This window comes from Eretmochelys imbricata, chromosome 1 (genome assembly GCF_965152235.1).
Source record: "Eretmochelys imbricata isolate rEreImb1 chromosome 1, rEreImb1.hap1, whole genome shotgun sequence".
NCBI classification, from domain to species: Eukaryota; Metazoa; Chordata; order Testudines; family Cheloniidae; genus Eretmochelys; species Eretmochelys imbricata.
In genome coordinates this window covers 5,250,331-5,273,854 of record NC_135572.1, presented here as the reverse complement: position 1 = coordinate 5,273,854, position 23,524 = coordinate 5,250,331, and the positions used below count along the sequence as shown (strand labels likewise).

The window sequence follows — 23,524 nt, the reverse complement described above, 5'->3', positions numbered from 1 at the left end:
AACCATTGTTCTTTGTGTAACACTGCACCCACATTCTACATAGAGATATTATCATTATAAAATTATAGCATAATTATAATACATATTATGTGACACTGGTAAGGTAAGATGTGAATGAAAAAATTATGATATTCTAAAAATGATTATCCTATTTGTGTGAATGTGTCATTTTTGTATCTGAAGTTACGAAAATTGACTATGTATCTGTATTTCAAATGTAGTTACACCTGGGTAATGCTCACTAGGCAAGATACTTTCAGTCTAGATAGCTGGTTGGGAAGGGTCTATTCAGAGCAATGAGCCATTAGGGAAACCAATAGGCTTAGGAGAAACCTATCTCCCACCTGGTGAGCCTTCCTGAGAACACTCCAGACAGCTTATAAGTAATGGATGCTCTGACTCTACAAGGGCATGTGATGAGGCCATGCCACTCTGGACTTCATACTGGGGAGTCTGTAATTTTCCCACTAACTAAGGTTCCTGCCATATATTAAAGCTATATAAGGCAGGGAGTGACATCATGGGTGATTCTTCACTCCCCACACAAGAGGAATCCTGCAAACACCCAAGGAACAAAGTCTGAAGTGGCGGAAATGCTGGACTCAGGCTAAAGGTATTTCTAGCCTGTGTTTGGAAACCTGAGAAACCCAAGCTGCAAGGAAAATGGCAGCTTGTGCCTTCAGAATCTGCCAGACAGCTTGTAGCATCAATGAGTGTGAAAAAACTGCTAATTCATAGTCAATCTAACTAGTGTGTTAAGCTTAGTTTGTGTTTTTGTTTATTTGCTAGGTAATCTACTTTGATCTGCTTGCTATCCCATAGAATCACTTAAAATCTATCTGTTGTAGTTAATAAACTTGGTTTATCTTTTAATCTAAACTCAGTGTGCTTTTAAGTGATGTGTCTGAGGGAGACATCTCAGCTTGGTTACCACAAGTGTGTATTGTCCTCCCCACATTCGCGGGGGAGGGGGACGAACTGGGTAACAAATTCACGCTGGTCAGAGTTTAGACCAGTGTAGGATGGTACAGCTCTGGGGTCCTACACTACAGAGCTGGTGGTTATTTTGGATTTATTTATTATTTCTCTTGTTGGTTCATGCAGTGGCTGGTCAGAGAGCCTGCATGTAACGGCAGATGGGGGTGTTCCTGCCTGTGTGAATGCTGGATGAGGTGTAGGACTGGAAGCGGATCTTCAGCTTGTCACAGCAGTGCATTGAGAGAGGGACCCCAGGCTGGTGAGTCTAATAAGGCATTGAGTGAAGAAAGCATTCCTTGTTTATCTGTTCTGAATTTGCCACATTTCAGTTTAATTGAATATCTAGGTGGCATGCCGGAGGAAACATGTCACACTTTGCTCCTCAGATGTTTCAATCTCCCATCATACTCTGACCCTCTGTACGTACTCTCTTTCCCCTTCCAGGCTGTCCCAATTATAACAGCACGCTGGTCACCAGTGTCTTCTCCATGCTCCTAGTCATCCCTGGCTCCCTCAATCTCCGTGCGACCCCAAAACTCTTCCTCTCCGTGGGGTGAGGTGCCTCCCATCACAACTGCTCCCTCAGCTGGGGTATAATCAGTGACTGTGTCTCCCCAGTGAGAAATCTCACGAATGGCAAATGCCAAGGCAGGGACCTGAGCGGCTTCTCTTGTTACACCCATACACACCACACGGTGCTTCAGGGGCTGCTACACAGGAACAACTCACAAGATGAGAAGCATGCACATTATATAATGAAAGCGGGTAACTCTGTGACATGTGAGGGCCTAGATAAATACACCTGCCATGTGCTGACTGAAACAGTGGGCCTCTGGGACACCAATGTTAAACCCAGGGTGCTCTGGGACCATTTCCTTGCCAGCTCTAGTAGCCACTCACGGTGAGGGTGGTACATTCATTCCTCAGTGTGGAAACTTTATGGGCTCAAGTTATTATTTTTCTCACCTAAAATGTTCATCCATGCAGTGCCTCATGGGATCCCTCAGCCCTTGTGAAATACACACCAAGTATAACATTTCCAAGGCGCTTCAGTCACATGAGCATTTTTCCACGTAGGGCAAAATTCACCATGGTCATGAATAGAAAAAATGCCTCCAGTAAGCTCAGGCACAAGATTGCAGTCAAAAAGCCTCCAGCAGATTACAGGGGACATGTCTGAACATTCCAAAGCCAGGAGGGACCATTGTGATCATCTAGTCTGTATAGCACAGGCCTGAGAATTTCCCCCAAAATAGTAGATCTTTTAGAGATTTAAACATTGTCAGTGATGAAGACTGTGCGAAGAACCTTGGTAAATTGTTCCAAAGGTTAATTACTCTCACCGTTTAAAAAATGTGTGCCTTATTTCCAGTCAGAATTTCTTTAACTTCAACTTCCAGACATTGGGTCATGTTACACCTCTGTATGCGGGGCTGAAAAGCCTATTAGTAAATATTTGTTTCCCATGTAGGTACTTACAGACTGTGATCAAGTTATCCCTTATCAATTTTTGTTAAATGAAATAGATATTTGAGTCTATCAGTATAAGGTAGATTCCTTAATCTTTTACTTATGCCTGTGATTCTTCTCTGAACTTACTTCAGTGTATCAACAGTTACTTTTAATCATGGACACCAGAACTGGACACAGGACTCCAGCAACAGTTTCACTAGTGTCAAAGACAGGCGTAAAATAACTTCTCTACCTCTCCTTGAGATTCCCCTGGTTAGGATCAAATTTGCTCTTTTCAGCCACATAGTCACATTGGGAGCTCATTTTTAGCTAATTATTCCTTCATGCCCCCAAATCTTGTTCAGAGTCATTGTGCATCCTACGACAGTCCCCCATCATGGAAGCATCACCTACATTCTTTGTTCATAGATGTAGATATCTACATAGCTGTATTAGAACACATATTGTTTGTTTTGACCCAGTTTACCAACCAATCCAGATTGCTCTGAATCAGTGACCTGTCCTCTTCATTATTTACCATCCTCTAATTTTTGTGTCGTCTGCAAAATTCATTGAAATTCAGATATGAAAATGATTAGCATCTGAGTTGCTGACACGTGTCTCTGCTTATACTTGTCTGTTAACACCTGTAACTTATGTCTCAGACAAAGTTGGGTGGCTGCAAGAAAGTGTCTCACCAAAAGAAACAAGGGAAATAACAGAGGTGCAGGCTTGTAGCCCTAAATATCAAGGCTTTTGTGCCCTTAATGCCCATTCTGTTGAGCACAAAGTCATAGCCCAGCAGGATAATCTCTGTTTCCATTGGGGAAACTTGGCTTCTTTCCAAAAGAGGAAGAGCATCATGGATCAAACCTATCTTCCATCTAGTCCAGTGTCCTCTCTACGAAAGTGACAGCCCCAGATGCTGTGGTAGAAGGTGTAAGAAGCCCAGCAATAGGCTTCTTACACCTTACACCATAGCAAGAAGCCTAGCAATGACATGACCGTTGTGAGGGTGTCACCCCCTATACGTAAGAGCTAGAGATAGGCTTGTGAACTGAAACGCTTGGGCATATAGGCTTTCCAAAATATTTATTTAGCTATAACTATTGTAACTGGATATCTCACTGTCCATTTAAATGTCCAAACCCTTCCTGATTTTGACTTAGCTTATGGCCTCAATTACCTCTTGTGGAAACAAGTTCCTCAGGCTAATATGGCATTGAGTGAAGAAAGCATTATTTTTTTATCTGTTCTGAATTTGCCACATTTCAGTTTAATTAAATATCCTCTTGATGTTGCGTTATGGGACAGGGAGAACACATTCTCCATCTACTCTCTACCAGTCAGCATTCTATAGACTTTTCTCATGTCCCCTCTAAATCATCTCCTTTGTAAGGTAACAATCCCAGTCTGTATGAGAGTTTCCTGGGCCCTTGATCATTCTCGTTGATATTGCCTGAATCCCTCTAGTTCTCCATTATCCTATGTGAGATGAGTGCCCAGTACTACACAGAGGTGTCAAAAGAAAGGTGAACATTAACTAACTTATCTCATGGCATTGTATTTTCTGTAGGATTCCCCATCCCAGTCTTCCTGGATCCCAATGTTTTGCTTAGTTTCTGTCCATGCTTGCACTGTGAGCAGGGTTTCACAGAGCTGTGCATCATGACACCGAGGTCCCTGTCCTGTGTTCATACAGTTAAATTAGAACCTTGCTAGGTCTTTGAGGAGTCAAACTTTTCCTTCCATTGGGCATACACGTTGCAGTGATTGACATCAAAGTTCATCTGTCATCACGCTGCCCATTCACCTAGCTTTTTTAGTTCTCTCTGAGGACTTCTCTGGACTTGACTATGACCTAAATAATCTGGTGCCCTCTGTAAATGTTGCCACCTCACTGCTCAAACCTCCTTTCTAGATTGTAAATTACTAGAAAATAGTTACCTTACTATTTGTTATAAACTTCTCACTGTGCTTCTCTCCCTTCACAGGCAGCTCAAGCATTTCTGAGCCCAATCGACACATTGACCACCTCATGGCATCTTTCAGCTTCACCCATGTCTAGCTGGCAGCTGGTATCAAGCAGAGTGCCCCAAGGGTCGGTCCCGGGGCTGGTTTTGTTCAATATCTTCATTAATGATCTGGAGGATGGTGTTGACTGCACCCTCAGCAAGTTTGCAGATGACACTAAACTGGGAGTAGTGGTAGATATGCTAGAGGATAGGGATAGGATACAGAAGGACCTAGATAAATTAGAGGATTGGGCAAAAAGAAATCTGATGAGGTTCGACAAGGACAAGTGTAGAGTCCTGCACTTAGGACGGAAGAATCCCATGCACTGCTACAGACTAGGGACTGAATGGCTAGGCAGCAGTTTGGCGGAAAAGGACCTAGGGGTTACAGTGGACAAGAAGCTGGACATGAGTCAACAGTGTGCTCTTGTTGCCAAGAAGGCTAATGGCATTTTCGGCTGTATAAGTATGGGTATTGCCAGCAGATCAAGGGACATGATCAGTCCCCCCTATTCAACATTGGTGAGGCCTCACATGGAGTACTGTGTCCAGTTTTGGGCTCTGCCAAGGTTCCTTCCCCACTCTGAACTCTAGGGTACAGATGTGGGGACCTGCATGAAAGACCCCTAAGCTTATTCTTACCAGATTAGGTTAAAACTTCTTCAAGGTACAAACTGTGCCTTGTCCTTGAACCCTATGCTGCCACCACCAAGCGTGTTAAACAAAGAACAGAGAAAGATCCCCCTTGGAAACGTCTTCCCCCCAAAATATCCCTCCAAGCCCTGCCCCCCCTTTGCTGGGGAAGGCTTGATAAAAATCCTCAACCATTTTCATAGGTGAACACAGACCCAAACCCTTGGATCTTAAGAACAATGAAAATGTAATCAGGATCTTAAAAGAAGAATTTTAATTAAAGAAAAAGTAAAATAATCACCTCTGTAAAATCAGGATGGCAAATACCTTACAGGGTAATCAGATTCAAAACACAGAGAATCCCTCTAGGCAAAACCTTAAATTACAAAAAGACACAAAAACAAGAATATACATTCCATTCAGCACAGCTTATTTACCAGCCTTTTAAAGAAAATGAAATCTAACACATTTCTAAGTAGATTACTTACTAACAAGTTCTAATACTCCATTCCTGTTCTGTTCCTGATAAAAGCATCACACAGACAGACAGACCCTTTGTCCCTCCCCCCTCAAGCTTTGAAAATATCTTATCTCCTCATTGGTCATTTTGGTCAGGTGCCAGTGAGGTTATCTTAGTTTCTTAACCCTTTACAAGTGAAAGGGTTTTGCCTCTGGCCAGGAGGGATTTTATAGCAATGTATACAGAAAGGTTGTTACCTTTCCCTTTATATTTATGACAGGCTCCACAGTATAAGAAGGATGTGGAAAAATTGGAAAGCGTCCTGTGGAGGGCAACACATGATTTATGAGGAGAGGCTGAAGGAACTGAGATTGTTTAGTCTGTGGAAGAGAAGAATGAGGGCAGATTTGATAGCTACTTTCAACTACCTGAAAGGGGGTTCCAAAGAGGATGGATCTAGACTGTTCTCAGTGGTACCAGATGACAGAACGAGGAGTAATGGTCTCAAGGTGAAGTGGGGGAGGTTTAGGTTGGATATTAGGAAACACTTTTTCTAACACAAAGCAGGGTGGTGAAGCACGGGAATGGGTTACCTAGACAGGTGGTGGAATATCTCTCCTTTGAGGTTTTTAAGGTCAGGCTTGACAAAGCCCTGGCTGGGATGATTTAGTTGGGGACTGGTCCTGCTTTAAGCAGGGGGTTGGACTAGATGACCTCCTCAGGTCCCTTCCAACCTTGATATTCTATGATTCTATGATTCCATGTGCCAACTGCATTATCCCCCATACATACTGAGACCACATGGCTGTGGCAAAGATGTCATGTGGGGACATCACAGTCCACAGAATGTACGTCTTGCTGATAGTATTTGTAGTCATCAGTTTAGAGCTCATGCTCACTGCCCTGTCCTGTGGTCTGATCATCAGGGCTGTCCTCAGATTCTCCTCGAAGAAAGCCCGCTAGAAAGCTATAAACACCTGCACAGCCCACATCTGTGTGATGATGATGTCTGATCCTTATGTCCTCTTTTCCACTCTGAAACACCAGTTTTGTCAGGGCACTGCTCCCCATGTTCACATCATCTTGGCCACCCTATGTTTTGTCATCCTCCCCATGCTCAACCCTATCATTTATGGGGTCAAAACCAAAGAGCTCTGTGACAAAGTGGGCCAATACACCTGCAGATGGTGATCACCTGGTGCCACTGACTTCAAACTTGTGTGACAAGAGGGGGAAAGGAGATCTCCTCTTTAATCAAGGGCACTCTGTCCCAGTTTGGCAGAGCTCAGCATTGAGGAAGTTCAGAGTCTGAGAAGCTCCTGACACCTGACATCTTATCCCTCCATCACCAGGCACTGCTCCTTCCGCTGCTGAGTTCTCTCTCCATCATCTGATCACCCATCAGCATCACCCATCAGCCCACACCTCCACACACTCTGACACTTGGCTTTCCTATGCCTTCCAGATCACCAGAATATACTGCAACTTTTGGAAGCCAGGTGGCTTTGCATTAGACGCTGTGTGAACAGGGTTCTTGATCAGTTTGATGAACTGAAGCTACTCTTTCTGGCTGACAAAGACAAATTAAGCAACTACAATGCTGAACTTTTTTATCATATATGCAGTGATCTGGTGAGCAAAATTTACCTGATTTTTCAACTTCCAATCCTTCAGCAAGCATGGAGGATAAACCAATTGTTTCCACTGAAAAGTGCTAATACAGGGCAGCTGGTGCAGGAGATGAGGACATTCTACTAGAGCTTATAGGAGAGAGTTGTATAACTTTGTTTTTGAGAACTGGACTGTGTTACAATGGATTTGAGGGGTTTGTACCCCAGAATGTGGTCAAGCCAATTGCAAAAGGGGGCGGGCATTAGGGTGTCTGTTTGTTTGCGTCAGGGAAGCCTGGCTGTTTAAAAAGAGCTGAGCGGCAGCGAACCAGCTGAGCAGCGGGGACAGCAGAGCAGCTCACAGCAGGAGTTTGCCTGGGAGTTCGCCTGGAGTGAGCCCAGTGAGGCCTACGTCTTGCAAACTGCTCTGAGGAAGCTCGTAGTAGGAAGGTGATATGGAAGGGCGGGGTTCAGCTGTTGTGACCTGCACTGGATGTGCCATGTTTGTCTTTCTTCCACAGGACAGAAGCGACTTTGTCTGTACAAAGTGCAAGCTGGTCTCCATATTGGAAGAGAAGATTGAAGGTCTGGAGCAACAGATAACGACCCTGCGTTGCATACGAGAAACTGAGGATTTTCTAGACAAAACTCAGGATAGGCTTCTAGGGGCACAAAGCTCTAAAGATATAGAGCAGGTTGCACAGAGGAGCCAAGAGGCCAGTGAAGAAGCTTGGCAACATGTGACCTCCAGAAGAGGTAAGCGGAATGTCCGGGTTCCAGTAACACAGACACAGGTAACTAACCGCTTTCATGTTCTCTCCACAGGTACTCTTGCGGAGAGTGGACCAGATGATATGTCTGGGGCGAGAAAGCAGAAGGAGACTCCGCTGGTTGGAAGGCATGAGATGCGATGTCCTGAGGTTGGGGGTTCCACGACCACCACTCCCAAGAGGAGAAGGCGGGTGGTGGTGGTCGGGGACTCTCTCCTCCGGGGGACTGAGTCATCTATCTGCCGCCCTGACAGGGAAAACTGAGAAGTCTGCTGCTTGCCGGGGGCTAAGATTCACGATGTGACGGAGAGACTGCCGAGACTCATCAAGCCCTCGGATCGCTACCCCTTCCTGCTTCTCCACGTGGGCACCAATGATACTGCCAAGAATGACCTTGAGCGGATCACTGCGGACTACGTGGCTCTGGGAAGAAGGATAAAGGAGTTTGAGGCGCAAGTGGTGTTCTCGTCCATCCTCCCCGTGGAAGGAAAAGGCCTGGGTAGGGACCGTCGAATCGTGGAAGTCAACGAATGGCTACGCAGGTGGTGTCGGAGAGAAGGCTTTGGATTCTTTGACCATGGGATGGTGTTCCATGAAGGAGGAGTGCTGGGCAGAGACGGGCTCCATCTTACGAAGAGAGGGAAGAGCATCTTTGCCAGCAGGCTGGCTAACCTAGTGAGGAGGGCTTTAAACTAGGTTCACCGGGGGAAGGAGACCAAAGCCCTGAGGTAAGTGGGAAAGAGGGATACCGGGAGGAAGCACAGGCAGAAATGTCTGTGAGGGGAGGGCTCCTGCCTCATACTGGGAATGAGGGGCGATCAACAGGTTATCTCAAGTGCTTATATACAAATGCACAAAGCCTTGGAAACAAGCAGGGAGAACTGGAGGTCCTGGTAATGTCAAGGAACTATGATGTGATTGGAATCACAGAGACTTGGTGGGATAACTCACATGACTGGAGTACTGTCATGGATGGTTATAAACTGTTCAGGAAGGACAGGCAGGGCAGAAAAGGTGGGGGAATAGCACTGTATGTAAGGGAGCAGTATGACTGCTCAGAGCTCCGGTACGAAACTGTAGAAAAACCTGAGTGTCTCTGGATTAAGTTTAGAAGTGTGTGCAACAAGAGTGATGTAGTGGTGGGAGTCTGCTATAGACCACCGGACCAGGGGGATGAGGTAGATGAGGCTTTCTTCTGGCAGCTCACGGAAGCTACTAGATCGCATGCCCTGATTCTCATGGGTGACTTTAATTTTCCTGATATCTGCTGGGAGAGCAATACTGCGGTGCATAGACAATCCAGGAAGTTTTTGGAAAGCATAGGGGACAATTTCCTGGTGCAAGTGCTAGAGGAGCCAACTAGGGGGGGCGCTTTTATTGACCTGCTGCTCACAAACCAGGTAGAATTAGTGGGGGAAGCAAAAGTGGATGGGAATCTGGGAGGCAGTGACCATGAGTTGGTTGAGTTCAGGATCCTGACGCAGGGAAGAAAGGTAAGCAGCAGGATACGGACCCTGGACTTCAGGAAAGCAGACTTCGACTCCCTCAGGGAACGGATGGCCAGGATCCCCTGGGGGACTAACTTGAAGGGGAAAGGAGTCCAGGAGAGCTGGCTGTATTTCAAGGAATCCCTGTTGAGGTTACAGGGACAAACCATCCCGATGAGTCGAAAGAATAGTAAATATGGCAGGCGACCGGCTTGGCTTAACGGTGAAATCCTAGCGGATCTTAAACATAAAAAAGAAGCTTACAAGAAGTGGAAGGTTGGACATATGACCAGGGAAGAGTATAAAAATATTGCTCGGGCATGTAGGAATGAAATCAGGAGGGCCAAATCGCACCTGGAGCTGCAGCTAGCGAGAGATGTCAAGAGTAACAAGAAGGGTTTCTTCAGGTATGTTGGCAACAAGAAGAAAGCCAAGGAAAGTGTGGGACCCTTACTGAATAAGGGAGGCAACCTAGTGACAGAGGATGTGGAAAAAGCTAATGTACTCAATGCTTTTTTTGCCTCTGTTTTCACTAACAAGGTCAGCTCCCAGACTGCTACGCTGGGCATCACAAAATGGGGAAGAGATGGCCAGCCCTCTGTGGAGATAGAGGTGGTTAGGGACTATTTAGAAAAGCTGGACGTGCACAAGTCCATGGGGCCGGACGAGTTGCATCCGAGAGTGCTGAAGGAATTGGCGGCTGTGATTGCAGAGCCATTGGCCATTATCTTTGAAAACTCGTGGCGAACCGGGGAAGTCCCGGATGACTGGAAAAAGGCTAATGTAGTGCCAATATTTAAAAAAGGGAAGAAGGAGGATCCTGGGAACTACAGGCCAGTCAGCCTCACCTCAGTCCCTGGAAAAATCATGGAGCAGGTCCTCAAAGAATCAATCTTGAAGTACTTGCATGAGAGGAAAGTGATCAGGAACAGCCAGCATGGATTCACCAAGGGAAGGTCATCCCTGACTAATCTAATTGCCTTTTATGATGAGATTACTGGTTCTGTGGATGAAGGGAAAGCAGTGGATGTATTGTTTCTTGACTTTAGCAAAGCTTTTGACACGGTCTCCCACAGTATTCTTGTCAGCAAGTTAAGGAAGTATGGGCTGGATGAATGCACTATAGGGTGGGTAGAAAGCTGGCTAGATTGTCGGGCTCAACGGGTAGTGATCAATGGCTCCATGTCTAGTTGGCAGCCGGTGTCAAGTGGAGTGCCCCAGGGGTCGGTCCTGGGGCCGGTTTTGTTCAATATCTTCATAAATGATCTGGAGGATGGTGTGGATTGCACTTTCAGCAAATTTGCGGACGATACTAAACTGGGAGGAGTGGTAGATACGCTGGAGGGGAGGGATAGGATACAGAAGGACCTAGACAAATTGGAGGATTGGGCCAAAAGAAATCTGATGAGGTTCAATAAGGATAAGTGCAGGGTCCTGCACTTAGGACGGAAGAATCCAATGCACCGCTACAGACTAGGGACCGAATGGCTAGGCAGCAGTTCTGCGGAAAAGGACCTAGGGGTGACAGTGGACGAGAAGCTGGATATGAGTCAGCAGTGTGCCCTTGTTGCCAAGAAGGCCAATGGCATTTTGGGATGTATACGTAGGGGCATAGCGAGCAGATTGAGGGACGTGATCGTCCCCCTCTATTCGACATTGGTGAGGCCTCATCTGGAGTACTGTGTCCAGTTTTGGGCCCCACACTACAAGAAGGATGTGGATAAATTGGAGAGAGTCCAGCGAAGGGCAACAAAAATGATTAGGGGTCTAGAACACATGACTTATGAGGAGAGGCTGAGGGAGCTGGGATTGTTTAGCCTGCAGAAGAGAAGAATGAGGGGGGATTTGATAGCTGCTTTCAACTACCTGAAAGGGGGTTCCAAAGAGGATGGCTCTATACTGTTCTCAATGGTAGCAGATGACAGAACGAGGAGTAATGGTCTCAAGTTGCAGTGGGGGAGGTTTAGATTGGATATTAGGAAAAACTTTTTCACTAAGAGGGTGGTGAAACACTGGAATGCGTTACCTAGGGAGGTGGTGGAATCTCCTTCCTTGGAAGTTTTTAAGGTCAGGCTTGACAAAGCCCTGGCTGGGATGATTTAACTGGGAATTGGTCCTGCTTCGAGCAGGGGGTTGGACTAGATGACCTTCAGGGGTCCCTTCCAACCCTGATATTCTATGATTCTATGATTCTAACCCTATCATATGCACTCAGGCACTTTGAAGTGAATATCCTCCTGATCTTGTGTTATGAGACAGGGAGCACACATTCTCAATCTACTCTAAAACAGACTCCAACGTGAAAGTGTAGAACTGGAATTAATTAATTAATTAATTTGCAAACTGGACACAGATTAGGCCTGAATAAAGAGTGGGAGTGATTGGGTCCTTACAAAACCTACACCTAATTTCCCCAATTCACGTCTTTTCATGCATTTATACCTGCTCCTGTGTTTTCCACTCCATGTATCTGATGAAGTGGGTTCTAGCCCAGAAAAGCTTATGCCCAAATAAATTTGTTAGTCTCTAAGGTACCACAAGGACTCCTCATTTGTTTTTGCTGATACAGACTAACACGGCCACCACTCTGAAATCAATCGACTCTCTAGCTGGTGAACTCTGTTAATGAACGTACATTGTACAGATCACTGTGAAGAGCAAGGGAGCTGAGAAATTGACTGGTGTCTCCTCTTTATACTTGGCTGGCTTAGGTAACCCCTCAGGTAGCTCAGTTTGGGTGTGTGGCGCTATCTGCTTTTGTGTCTGGAGAGGCTGAATCAACAGCAAAGCAGTGTGACAAAGGGCAAGCCCAGCTGGGTGGTTAGAGAGGGGATGCAGTTCCCACCGCTCCCTTACTGCACCCTGGGGATGACAATCCATCACACTCACACCCTCCAGAGCCCAAATTAGGCCCCCAGACACTTGTGACACAAGCATGGTTGAGGGACTGTAGCTCAAACAAAAGATCCAGATGTAGCAGTTGTTTGATTCCTTTACCACTGTGTTCTCACCCCAGGAGGGTGAATTTCCACTATATTGAAATGGCCCCAGGGCAACAGATCAGGGAATATCCATGGCTATTTCACGTATAATATGGAATACCATCTGAGATGAAATATAGGTCATTTTGGCCCTTGGGAGTGGTGAAGGAATGACACAGTGAGTGGAGAAGTTCCTTGGTACAAATTCTGAGGCAGGATAACACAACCCGTTTCTTCATCAATTTCTGAAACATCAACACAGAACTGAAATGTGATGCTTACCTGATGGAGAGAGTAGAAGAACTATTACAACAATTGAGAGCTGCCAGATATATATCTGCCTTAGACATTTCAAAGGGTTATTGGCAAATACCTTTGATGCCAGAATCCTGGGAGAAGAAAGCCTTTTCCACACCCTTTGGCCTTCATTAATAGAGTATCACATCATTTGACCTCCACAGGGTGGCAGTGACTTTTCAGAGGCTAATGGACTGCATAATACGACTGCATGGGTGGTTACAGTGATACGTTGCCACGATCAATTGAAAATGGTGTTTTGTCCCGTATCTTGTGGACGCATTCCTACACAGAGTGCCCAGGGCAGTACATTACACACAGAAAACAAAGCCATTGTCAATTGCTAGGCTTCACAGTCTGGAGTACTCAGTTTGCCCTGACAATATGAGCCTCAGGTATCGGAGAATCATTTCTTCACTCCCAGGGGAGGCTCTCAAGCTGAAATTCTTCAGGGTCTATTTTCTGCTCTTTCTGCTGTTCAAAGAGCCGAGGGAATTGTCTGGGAGTCCTGCCAACCTGGGAGTCTGAAGTGACAGCACAGAGGAATCATAAAGGTTGCTGTCTGGCACGGCAAGTATCAGACATGTGAGATCAATGCACTGATTATGAAGGCTATGCTTTCCTGTTACAGTATGGAGATTTCCTCAGCGGAATTGCAGTGAGTTGCCTGTTTCTGCATTAAAGTTAGTGCTGAGGGCTCACGAAGGGATCCAGCTTTCAAGTCAAGAACCATCCGGGCAGGAATTCACCAGCGCAGCAACTTGAATTGAATTGTTGGTATTGTCAGAAACACCAAGGGATTTTACCTGGTAAAATTGGAACTACAAATGCTTGGGAAATAGTTTAGATGAAAATTTGTTTTTCAGATCATTTCCTTGTCTCTTACTGTGTCCTTCTATCTGTCTCAGTAGCTTTCTGTTTTGGGGTGGGGTGGTTTTTCCTCTGGTTCATTCAAGTTTTCCAATTCAGTAACTTCACTGCCCTGTTAGGAAGAGTAGCACAAAGCTTGTGCAGTTGGTATCTGTGTTATGAGACAGTACACAACAAGAATGCGTCGTAGAGTGGCCAGATTCTGCTCTTCAGCGGGTTACTCCAGATTGACACTGGTCTCCTTTGAGAGCTATATCAGGGGCACGTGTTTTAGAATCCCTGTTCTTCATAAATTGGGGGTTTCCTTCAAACACTTTCAGCACCCTAACAGAATATCGCTCTCTGTAGCAGGACCCAAAGCTGTGTTTGTTGTAGCTTGGAGCTGAAATTTAAACACTAACTGTGAAATCTTGGTCCCATTAAGACCAAAGGAAAAACTCCAAACACAGTCAGGATTTCACCCTAAATCCTCATGTAAGGGGTTAAATACATGGCCTGATTTACATGCGCCATGAGTCTCCACTGACTTCCACTGGACTCATCCTGTGGCCTCCTAGGATGAGTGAGTTCGTTTTGACCAATGAAGAACTGACAGGGGAGTTGCTGAAATCTCAAACTCAAAGGCATAGAGGTTTAAAAGAATTAGGATAACCATTTTTTTTTCTGCAGGGAGAAGGGTCTGCTCTCTCTGTGCCCCTGCATCTTTGGTTGGTGAGGAAGAGAAGCACCAAAAGGCAGTAAAAATAAAAACAGGTTTCTCACTTAGAGAAAACCAGGCGGTGTTGGAAATCTCACTGTGGGAGGTCCAGGAAAGCACAGTCTGTGTGGACGGGAGAGATGGGGACGTGCAGTGTCCAGATCACAGTGGCCCAGTGTCCTGAAACTGGGTGAAATAGGGAATGGATATAATGCCTAATACACAGACCAAAGAGGCGTAACAAGGCCTCCTTGGTTGTGGGACATCTCAGACTGTAAAGTAACATGGACTACATTGTAGGAGACTGTCTCTGACACCTTCCTCCTTCCAGACAATCCCTCCTTCCATGAGTAACCCCACTCCAGCCTTGTGGCAAGGTCAGAAATTGCCAGCATGGATACAGCAGCCTCAGGAAGGTGTGTCTGTGTTTCTAGTGGGCTGCAATACATTAAATATTTGTGTCATTCTTTTTTAACTGTTTTGATTTTCCATGTTTCAGTTGAATTGAATATGCTCTTGAAATTGCATTATGAGACAGGAAGAACACATTCTCCACCTACTCTCTGGCAGTCAGTATTATATAGACTTTTCTCATGTCTCCTCTTATTCATTTCCTTTGTAAGGTAAAATACCAGAGTTTTTAACCTTTCTCTGTAAGAGAGTTTCCCTAGGCCCTTGATTATTCTCAATGCCCTTCCCTGAACCCTTCTAGTTCTACAATATCCTGTATGAGAATGGTGCCCTGTACCACACAGATGAGTCCAGAGAATGGTGAAACATTGACTAACTGATTTCATGGCATTGTATTTTCCATATTCTTCCCTCTCCCACTCCTCCTGGTTGCCAATGTTTTCCTTAGTTTCTGTCAGTGCTTGCACTGTGAGCAGGATTTCACAGAGCTGTGTACCATGACACCCAGGTCCCTGTTCTGAGTTCCTAAAGTTAAATTAGAGCCTTATAAGGTGTTTGAGGAGTTCAAGCTTTTCCCTCCAATGGGCATACACGTTGCAGGATGGACTTTAAAATATATCTGCCATCATGTTGCCCGTTCACCTGGCTTGGTTAGCTCCCTCTGGAGTCTTCTCTGGACTGGACTCTGACATAAATAAACTGATGTAATCTGTAAATGTTGCCACCTCACTGCTCACCCCCCTTTGTACATTGTTAATAGCGATCAAATATTTACTGCACTATTTGTCATAAAGTGCGTAACCCCCATTGCTGTGCTTCTCTCCCTCACAGGCACCTTGAGCATTTCTGACCCCAATCGACACTTTGACCACCTCATGGCATCTTTCAACCTCACCCACTCTAACCCTTCCACATTCATCCTAATGGGAATCCCTGGCCTGGAAGCTGCCCACATACTGATTTCCATCCCTTTCTCTGTGTTCTACATTATCGGCCTGTTGGGAAATTCCATGGTTCTCTTTGTTGTAGGCAAAGAGCAGACCCTGCACAAGCCGATGTACCTGCTGCTCTGCATGCTGGCGCTCACAGACATCAGCACTTCTACTTCTGTCGTGCTGAAGGCACTGTCTATATTTTGGTTCAATTTGAAGGGCATTACTGTGGGTGGCTGCCTCACCCAGATGTTCTTCCTTCACACAGCTTCTGTGATGCACTCAGCCATCCTAGCGACAATGGCCTTTGATCGCTATGTTGCCATATGTAACCCTCTGAGTTATGCCACCATCCTCACCAATGCACGAATAGCTAAGCTAGGGCTAGTGGGTTTAATGAGAGCTGTTCTCTTCATTCTGCCCATGCCCCTACTCGTGAGCATACAGCCATTTTGTGCCAATCACATTGTCCCCCACACGCACTGTGACCACATGGCTGTGGCAAAGATGTCATGTGGGGACATCACAGTCAACAGGATATACGGCTTGGTAATAGCATTTGTAGTCATTGGGTCTGACCTGATGCTCATTACTCTGTCCTATGGTCTGATCATCAGGGCTGTCCTCAGAATTTCCTCCAAGAAAGCCCACCAAAAAGCCCTCAACACCTGCACAGCCCATATCTGTGTGATACTGACGTCTTATATCCCCTCGCTTTTCTCCTTTGTGACACACCGGTTTGGTCAGCACATCGCTCCCCACATTCACATCATCTTTGCCAACCTCTATTTCCTTGTCCCCCCACTGCTCAACCCTATAATTTATGGGGTCAAAACCAAAGAGCTTCGTGACAAAGTGGGCAAATACACCTGCAAAATGTGATTGCCTGGGGCCATTGACTTTAAACCTGTATGACAAGAGGGGGAAAGAATATCTCCTAATTAATCAAGAGTGCTGTGTCCCAGGTTGGCTGAACTCAGCATTGTGAAAGTTCACATTCTGAGAAGTTCCTCACACCTAATGTCTTATCACTCCATGACCAAACACTGCTCTCTCCATTGCTGTGGTCCCTCTCTCTGTCCATCACCTGATCACTTTCAGCATCTCCTATCAGCCCTGATCTCCATTCACCCTGACACTCTGCCTTTTCATGACTTCCAGAGCACCAGAAGATGCCACAGATTTCTGATGCAAGGTGGCTTTCCATGAGACCCTGTGTGAACAGCATTCTTGATCAGTTTGACAAACAGAGACTATGCTTTCTGATAGCCAAAGACAAAAAAAGCAACTACAATGCTGCACTTCTTTATTGTATGTACAGTGATCTGACGAACAAAATTTACCTGACTTTTCAAAGTCCAATCCTTCAGGAGGATGCTGGAGGATAAACCATGCTGGAGGATAAACCAAAAGTTTCAGTTGGAAAGTGTGAATACAGGAAAATGGCTGCAGGAATTGATGACATTCTACTAGAGCTTGTTGGTGAGACTTGTGAAACCCCGTGTTTTTTAGAACCTGATTGCTGTTTTAAACTACAACATCGCCTTGGAGTCTAATTACTTATTGCTTTGCATAGTCAATTTTTAGCATCGCTTTTTATCTGGACATTTCAAAATAAACACCAACCCTTCCCGAAGACGTTAAAAGATGTTAAAAGTTGGTGTTGAGATTTCAGGTTGGATTTTCTGAAAGAAAGATTGCCACCAAACATCCCAGTGATTGAATCGCTTACAGAACTAAGTCTTTCTAGTGTGCTCAACCCTGCACAATCTCTATTAGCTGATATCTCATTTTTGCCATTCTTTTTCTGGAGACACTGGAAAGTTGGAGTAGCAGTGGAGAGTTTTGCCAGTGGTTCACTGTCCTCGTACTCAGGACAACAATTTTGAGCAATTTTTGGCTGAAGATCTCTAATACATGGATGACGCTGGTTACAAATGACAGGTTTCAGAGCAGCAGCCGTGTTAGTCTGTATTCGGAAAAAGAAAAGGAGGACTCGTGGCACCTTAGAGACTAACCAATTTATTTGAGCATAAGCTTTCATGAGCTACAGCTCACTTCATCGGATGCATCCGATGAAGTGAGCTGTAGCTCACGAAAGCTTATGCTCAAATAAATTGGTTAGTCTCTAAGGTGCCACAAGTATTCCTTTTCTGGTTAAAAAGACTTTAGTGATCTTGGCTTATTTGCTCTGTTGTTGCTGTCACTACCTTTTAGTAATGCTGCAATTGAAAGATTGTTTCCCCAAATGAACTTGATAAAAAACTATTGTGAGACAAGTTGCAAGAGGAGCTTTTGGAAAACGTTCTTCATGTTAGGCATGTATGCAGTGACACAAAACCTTTTGTGAACATTTTGCCCCAGAGAAAGAAATGTTCGCACTGGTCACTGGTGTTATCTATGACCAGCAGCAGAAACATTCTCCTTTGAACAGAGGCTGCAAGGATGAAATGTTGCCATTTAGAGACTATCAGAAACAAACTAATTCAACTCAAAATCTGAACATTGACTACCATCGCTGAATGCAATTAGACATAAAAATATAATAATAATATTATTGTTTTTACACTCTATCATAAATATAAACGGATGGGTAACCACCTTTAAATCCCTCCTTGCCAGAGGCAAAACCCTTTCATCTGTAAAGGGTTAAGAAGCTTAAGGTAACCTTGCTGGCTCCTGACCAAAATGACCAATGAGGAGACAAGATACTTTCAAAGCTGGAGGCGGGGGTGGGGGGACAAAGGGTTCTGTCTGTGTGTGTGATGATTTTGCCAGGAACAGATCAGGAATGCAGCTCAGAACTCCTGTAAAAAGTTCATAAGTAATCTAGCTAGAAATGTGTTATGGTTCCTTTTGTTAAATGGCTGGTAAAATAAGTTGTGCCGAATGGAATGGATATTCCTGTTTTTGTGTCTTTTTGTAACTTAAGGTTTTGCCTAGAGGGATTCTCTTTGTGTTGCATCTGATTGCCCTGTAAGGTATTTACCATCCTGATTTTACAGAGGTGATTCTTTTACCTTTTCTTTAATTAAAATTCTTCTTTTAAGAACCTGATTGCTTTTTCATTGTGTTCACCTGTACAAATTGGTGAGGATTTTTTATGAAGCCTTCCCCAGGAAAAGGGGTGAGGGCTTGGGGGGATATTTTGGGGTGGGGAAGACGTCTCCAAGTGGGCTCTTTCCCTGTTCTTTGTTTAACACGCTTGGTGGTGGCAGCATAGGGTCCAAGGACAAGGCAAAGTTTGTACCTTGGGGAAGTTTTTAACCTAAGCTAATAAGAAAAAGCTGAGGGGGTCTTTAATGAAGGACCCCACATCTGTACCCTAGAGTTCAGAGTGGGGAAGGAACCTTGACACACTCCATACTTTTTTGGCTCCTTTGGGGGTATTTTTAACTCTCTCGGTGGCTGTTTTTTCCTTTGAAACACCTGCCAACCCTCAGTCAGGATACAAGTACTGGGGGTTTGATTTTTAATTTGATTGCCATTTCATAGCTTTGTTGCTAATGTGGAAAAGCTCCTGCTTGGGTTTCTAGCTCTTTTTTTTTTTAAATCAAATCTGTTCTAGGTATCTAAACAAATCTTTCATTTGTTACTTGATGTATAGACCAATGTGTTAATTAAAAAAAAAACCAAAAACTTTGTTTCAGTAAATTGATTGAGCAATTTTAGGTTAGTTTTTAAGTGATTTGAGGCTATTGATGCTGTAGAAATCTGGCAAACCACCTCAGGCTGAGCTGGAGGGAGAGCAGCAAGAGCCAGAAACACAAGGGCCAGAGAAACAGCCCACAAGGCCGAGCTGGGCTGGAGCCAGAGAAGCAGCACTCAGCCAGAAGAGCTAGAGTTGGGCCAGAGGCAAAGCAGTGGTGCTGAGGCAGAGCTAGGGAACTGCAGCTGGAGCAGACCAGAACTGGGAGCTGGGTCAACACAGACCAGCTGTAACAAAAGGGTGCCCGGCTGAGCTACAGCAGGGAGCTGCAGGGCCAGAGCCACGATACCAGCTGTGCCACAAGTAACATGGCAGGTGAGCACAATGAAGAGCTGGGAAAAATGAGGTGGGGCCATGGGCAGAGGGTCCAGCACAGGGAGATGTCACCAGACAAGAAGGCCTGGAAGGCTGGACTCATAAGGGGGGGCATGAATCTGATGGGAGGGCAGAAGCTGGGCAGAAGGGTCCTGCCACCTTAAACCTGAAGGCATGTGGCCACTGGCAGAGCAGGTGTTTTACCCATGCTATGGCCGCACAACAGCCAGTGCCTGGGCAAGAGGCCTGGGACATATGAGGAATGGACTGTGAACTTTCCTTCTGTCCAGAGACAGCTGTTTGAGATGTCCCTGTGACCATACAATGGGGTTCTTGTTTCCTTGACCCTTTCCCATTTTCCTTATTTTTCTTACATTTGCTGATTGACATATTACATTTGGTTTGAAATTAACGTAGTGACAAGTGGATGAGGGAATTGTCCGGTGTGAACTGTGGGGAGCTGCAAACTGAGGAGACTCAAACACAGGGAATTTGACTGGGAGTTCACCTGCAGGGAGTTCCCACAGAGTTTTTTGCCTTTCAGGATTCTGTGAGCAGTAAATACAACATCTGAAGAGGCTCTGAGAAGGAAGACTATATGGATAGTGAGCAATCAGCCTCTGTGACCTGTACAAGATGTGCCATGTTTGTCTTTCTCCCAGAGGATAGAAGTGACTTTGTCTGTATGAAGTGCAAGTTGGTCTCCATATCAGAAGAGAAGCTTAAAGGACGAGTGACCCAGGTATCAACCCTGTGTTGCATCTGAGAAAATGAAGACTTTCTGGATAGAAGTCAGTGTTTGTTACTGCAGACACACCATGCTGAAGAATCAGAGAGGGTGTTAGAGGGCTTTCCCTCAATGCTCTCACTTCCCTGGTTCTTGTCACGCAAACAGCAAGCAGCAAAAGATCAGAAGTCTGAAATGCAGACAATGCAATGTTTAATGGGGTTATTTCCCAAACAAGCATAATCCAAAGCCCTTCACATCAGTCAGGTTTACTTCTGAGCCTTCTGAGAGTTTTTGGGTTAAGTTTAGAGGCGAGAGTAACAAGGGTGGTGTCGTGGTGGATGTCTACTAAAGACCACCAGATCAGGAGGATGAGATAGCTGAGTATTTATTCAGACTACTACCAGAAGATTCCAGCAGTGCACAGGCAATCCGGGATGTTTTGGGAGAGTGTTGGGGACAACTTCCTGATGCAAGTGCTGGAGGAACCAACTAGGGGCCACGCTCCTCTTGATCTGCTGCTCACAAACAGGGAAAAATTGGTAGGGGAGTAGAAATGGGTTGCAACCTGGGCAGCAGTGAACGACTTCAGGATCCTGACACAAGGAAGAAAGGAGAGCAGCAGAATACGGACCCTGGACTTCAGAAAAGCAGACTTTGACTCCCTTAGGGAACTGAAGGGTAGGATCCCCTGGGAGAATAACATGAGGGGGAAAAATGTCCAGGAGAACTGGCTGTATTTTAGAGAATTCTTATTGAGATTGCAGGAACAAACCATCCTGATGTGTAGAAAGAATAGTAAATATGGCAGGCGACCAGCTTGGCTTAACAGAGAAATCTTCGGTGAGCTTAAACAGAAAAAGGAAACTTATAAGAATTGAAAAGAAAAGGAGTACTTGTGGCACCTTAGAGACTAACAAATTTATCTGAGCATAAGCTTTCGTGAGCAACAGCTCACTTCATCAGACGCAAGCAGTGGAAAATACAGTAGGGGGAATTTATATACACAGAGATCATGAAACAATGGGTGTTACCATACACACTGTAATGAGAGTGATCAGGCAAGGTGAGCCATTATCAGCAAGAGAGGAAAAAAAAACCTTTTGTAGTGATAATCAAGGTTGGCCATTTCCAGCAGTTGACAAGAGTGTGTGAGGAACATGGGGGGGGGGGGGAGGGATAAACATGGGGAAATAGTTTTACTTTTTGTAATGACACATCCACTCCCAGTCTTTATTAAAGCCTAATTTAATGGTGTCCAGTTTGCAAATTAATTCCAATTCAGCAGTCTCTTGTTGGAGTCTGTTTTTGAAGTTTTTTGTTGTAATATTGCCACTTTTAGGTCTGTAATCAAGTGACCAGAGAGATTGAAGTGTTCTCTGGCTGGTTTTTGAATGTTCTAATTCTTGACGTCTGATTTGTGTCCATTTATTCTTTTACATAGAGACTGTCTGGTTTGGCCAATGTCCATGGAAGAGGGGCATTGCTGGCACATGATGGCATATATCACATTGGTAGATGTGCAGGTGAACGAGCCTCTGATAGTGTGGCTGATCTGATTAGGCCTTATGATGGTGTCCCCTGAATAGATATGTGGACAGAGTTGGCAACAGTCTTTGTTGCAAGGATAGGTTCCTGGGTTAGTGTTTTTGTTGTGTGGTGTGTGGTTGCTGGTGAGTATTTGCTTCAGGTTTGGGGGCTGTCTGTAAGCAAGAACTGGCCTGTCTCCCAAGATCTGTGAGAGTGATGGGTCATCCTTCAGGACAGATTGTATATCCTTGATGATGTGCTGGAGAGGTTTTAGTTGGGGGCTGAAGTTGACAGCTAGAGGCATTCTGTTATTTTCTTTGTTGGGTAATCAGATTCAAAACATATAGAATCCCTCTATGCAAAACCTTAAGTTACAAAAAGACACAAAAACAGGAATATCATTCCCTGCTGCACAGCTTATTTTACAAACCATTAAACAAAGGAATATCTAACAAATTTTCTAGCTAGATTACTCACTAACTTAACTGGAGTTGGAAGGCTGCATTCCTGGTCTGCTCCCAGCAAAAGCAACACATAGATAGACAGAACCCTTTGCTCCCCCTCCAGATTTGAAAGTATTGTGTCCCCTCATTGGTCATTTTGGGTCAGGTGCCAGTAAGATTACCTTAGCGTCTTAACGCTTTACAGGTGAATGGGTTTTGCCTCTGGCCAAGAGGGATTTCATAGTTCTGTATACAGAAAGGTGGTCACCCTTCCCTTTATATTTATGACATGACCCAAATGATCAAATGATGTTATGAAATTCCTTTCCCTGGTGACAATACCCAAAGATATCCCTACTAATTGAGGACCGAACTTCACTTTACTACTAATGAAAGAACTTTGCGATCTACTGTGGGTAAGGACATTAATGTTGATCTATCATCTCTGAAATGATGAGTTGGTAGAGTGATATCACAGAAGTTGTATGGCAATGTTAGAGAAGTTTGCAGCCTCAAATTGCAAACATTGGCATCAACTCTTCCCCCACCTCTTTTTTGCTATCAGGAAGTTGCCTCAAGCCTGCAAGTTTTCTCCCTTTGAAGGCTGTCTGGGAAGCAGCCTTGAGGCTCTCCAGACATTCTTGGAGAAACATGGAAGCGCAAAGACCCCAGGCAATGAAAATAGTCCAACACATTCTTTAATTAAGAATTTGCCTCAAGACTTTGCAGGTGTTTGCTAGAAGAATTTTGCTCAATGGACAACAGGTAAAAGAGAAGGCCTATAACAAAGGGTTCCACCTGTGAGTGTTCAGACGGCGTGACTGAGTGTTATTGTTACTTCCAAGTTTGCTGTTCAAATTACTGGTTCATGGCAGGGACCGTTTGAGATAGTGAGGTATGTGGGCCCCATTAACTGTGAGGAGCAGCACACAGAAAAGAAAAAGGAGACAGATAAGAACATAAGAATGGCCATACTGGGTGAGACCAATGGCCATCTAGTTCAGTATCCTGACACTGGCCAATGCCAAGTTCTTCAGAGGGAAAGAACAGAACGGGACTATTATAAAGGGATCCATTTATGGTTGTCTAGTCCCATCACCTGTTATTCAGAGTCTAGAGAAACCCAGAACATGGGATTGTGTCCCTAAACATCTTGGCTAACAGCTATTGATGCACCTATCCTCCATGAACTAATCTAGTTCTTTTT

The 23,524-nt window shown here is 44.9% G+C and overlaps 1 protein-coding gene across 1 annotated transcript; it reads left to right on the top strand.

Annotated features, from left to right (window-relative positions):
* The first annotated feature begins 14,975 nt into the window (after positions 1–14,975).
* Positions 14,976–16,475, top strand: LOC144278594 (olfactory receptor 52P1-like). Its single transcript, XM_077839976.1, has 2 exons — positions 14,976–15,021; positions 15,493–16,475. Exons 1-2 carry the CDS (start codon positions 14,979–14,981, stop codon positions 16,473–16,475), a joined length of 1,026 nt encoding a protein of 341 aa, XP_077696102.1. The 5' UTR covers positions 14,976–14,978.
* Positions 16,476–23,524: the final 7,049 nt, after the last annotated feature.